Source organism: Bremia lactucae, linkage group LG1 (genome assembly GCF_004359215.1).
Source record: "Bremia lactucae strain SF5 linkage group LG1, whole genome shotgun sequence".
In the NCBI taxonomy this organism is placed as follows: Eukaryota; Oomycota; class Peronosporomycetes; order Peronosporales; family Peronosporaceae; genus Bremia; species Bremia lactucae.
The window spans coordinates 3,188,237-3,191,146 of NC_090610.1; the positions used below are offsets into that span (position 1 = coordinate 3,188,237).

Below are 2,910 nucleotides of genomic sequence, written 5' to 3' on the forward strand. Positions count from 1 at the left end.
TTAATATGTATTGCGAGCGTATCTTATAGATACCTCGCGTAACTGATGACGCTAGCCGTCATCATGGATGACGCTGGGCGACATCCCTCCTAATTTGAATGCACCCATGTGCATCACATCCACAAGGGTTGGTCACAAATGTGCACCACACCCCAGTGTTGGGTCTAATTACTATTATTTAGTAATTGACCATCCCCTTAAGTACCAAATGTACTTAATGGGGACTGTGTAACATTAGGGCAACTGTAGCCCGTTACAGGGATGGTCAATTACTTAATTAAAGTAATCAGACCCAGCACTCGGGTGTGGTTCACATTTGTGACCGACCCTTGTTTATGTGATGCACATAAGTGCATTCACATTAGGAGGGATGACTAGCGTCATCCGTGATGACGGCTAGCGTCATCCGTTACGCGAGGTATCTACAAAGATACGATCGTAATACATATTAAGTGTTATCTATAGAGATGACATTTTGATTGGTAAAACTAGGTATTATATTTAACGCGATTAAATATAGATTCGTCTGAAAACTACTTCCTACTTAGTAAGTGCGCACGAGGAGCCGAATTACTGCTCCCGTGACGACACTTAACCAAAGTATATAGTGCGTTGGGTGAGGTTGCTAACGCGCCCACCACAACTACCTCACTGCACGCAAGAGAAGCTGGTTAAACCGCTTCCTCGCTGTGCTAGGGTGTGTGTCTAAGTAGAGCGTGGCCGCATTACGACGTGCCCGCCGACACTTGGTAGCACTTGAAATCTTTCCCACGCCCGCATCTCTGCGTGTGTCCCCTTAAGTACACCAAGTGTACTTAACGGGGACTGTGTAACGTTAGGACAACTTTAGCTTGTTACATATGTGGATAACACTAATATGTATTGCGAGCGTATCTTTCTAGATACTTTGCGTAGGCGTCATCCCTCCGAATGTGAATGCACCTTGTTCAATAGCAATAAGTTCAAGTGCATTACCCATTGAATACTGACGAGCTTGGTTTGGTTAGGCAAGTAAGTAAAAGATGGTCAGAAAGGCCCAGCTGAGTATTCGCGTTAATGGGATATGCTTTAAAAAAATTCTGCATCGCTCGATCGAAGCGATTTTCTTTCGCTACGTGCATCACAGACACAAGGGTAGGTCACAAATGTGAACCACATCCGAGTGGTGGGTCTAATTACTTTATTAAGTAGTTGACCATCCCCTTAAGTAAACCAAGTGTACTTAACGGGGACTGTTCAACATTAGGGCAACTTTATTCCGTTACATTACTAGAGTACTTAGTGTGTTGGGTGAGGTCGCTTAGGCGCCCATCACAACTACCTCACTGCACGCAAGAGAAGGCGGTCTAATCGCTTCCTCGCTGTGCTAGGGTGTGTGTCTAAGTAGAGCGTGGTCGCATTAAGACGTGCCCGCCTACATACACGGAATTATGTTCAATGATTGTTGCAAAGTCTTTTACTCTACAACATAACTTGTCATTATTCGTCGAAATGGAAGGTATTGCGTAGGCTCTAATGTTCAGGCGAGCGAGGTTCGGACAGTAAGGCGTCGTTCTGAGAAACGACGAAGTCAAAACTATTCTGTTAACGGCCCTTGCTAGACCTCATTAAGCAGCTCACCTTGGGCCTGGTAAGTCAAATTCAGTTGGCAATTTTCCGAGTGGTCAATTGCAAGTAGGTCATTTTTTTCTACCAAGGCGTGTGGTCCTGATAGCACCTTATTATTGCGGCGTCTAAGGTACGAAAATCCAGCGGAAGTACTTGACATCATCTTATCGTTTCCTTTCATGGTGGGTTTCTGTATACGAACGACTGTTACGAAAGGTGGGATACAACCCTGCTAGCCGTTCCAAGTCATGTCCCAGCTGCGTTCGCGGTATGGGGTCCCAAGAGTCAAGGCTAAGGAAATTCGCATCAATTGAGCGAGGTATACTCCTTCGGATTTTTTGTCGAATGGAATGATGGCTGGACGGGATTAAGTTGCCCTAATGTTACACAGTCCCCGTTAAGTACACTTGGTGTACTTAAGGGGTCAATTACTTAATTAAAGTAATTAGACCCAGCACTCGGGTGTGGTTCACATTTGTGACCGACCCGTGGTGTATGTGATGCACATAGGTGCATTCACATTAGGAGGGGTGACTAGCGTCATTCGTGATGACGGCTAGCGTCATCCGGGTACGCGAGGTATCTACAAAGATACGATCGCAATACATATTAAGTGTTTTCTATAGAGATGACATTTTGACTGGTAAAACTAGGTATTTATATTTAATGCGATTAAATATAGATCCGTCTGAAAACTACTTCCTACTTGGTAAGTGCGCATGAGGAGCCGAATTACCGCTCCCGTGACGACACTTAACCAAAGTATATAGTGCGTTGGGTGAGGTCGCTAACGCGCCCACCACAACTACCTCACTGCACGCAAGAGAAGCTGGTTAAACCGCTTCCTCGCTGTGCTAGGGTGTGTGTCTAAGTAGAGCGTGGCCGCATTACGACGTGCCCGCCTACAATTGGTAGCACTTGAAATTCTTCCCACGACCCGCATCTCTGCGTGTGTACGTGAGGATGAGCCTCAATATTGATTGGGCTCATTTCCCCCACCTCTCCGAACATCATCGGGAGGTGGCAGGGCATATGGCGCAGGGGCTTGGTGAACAAGCCCTGGCCAGGCTCTTATGCAGTCCTCCTGAGCAACATGTTGCTCAGTTGAGGCAGTTTGAGGCATTCGTGCTCGGACAGTGGAGAGCCGCGTCCGAGGCACAGAGCCATGCTGCGGCGGAGTCCGTCACTCAGACTCAGGATGAGCTGAGGCATAAGCAGGCTTGGGGTGAGGCTCTCAACAGGACTGTTAAGATGCTCTCTGCCCGGCCGCATCAGCCGAGGCCCATTCGGATGGACCCGCCC

At 47.3% G+C, this 2,910-nt stretch overlaps 1 protein-coding gene across 1 annotated transcript; it reads right to left on the minus strand.

Moving 5' to 3' along the window:
- Nucleotides 1–1,597: 1,597 nt before the first annotated feature.
- CCR75_008304 (uncharacterized protein) lies at nt 1,598–1,789 on the minus strand (the record flags this gene model as incomplete). The annotated part of the gene is made up of 1 exon (XM_067966358.1): nt 1,598–1,789. The coding sequence occupies one exon, from the start codon at nt 1,787–1,789 to the stop codon at nt 1,598–1,600; it is 192 nt and encodes a 63-aa protein (XP_067822406.1).
- Between the last annotated feature and the right edge of the window lie 1,121 nt (nt 1,790–2,910).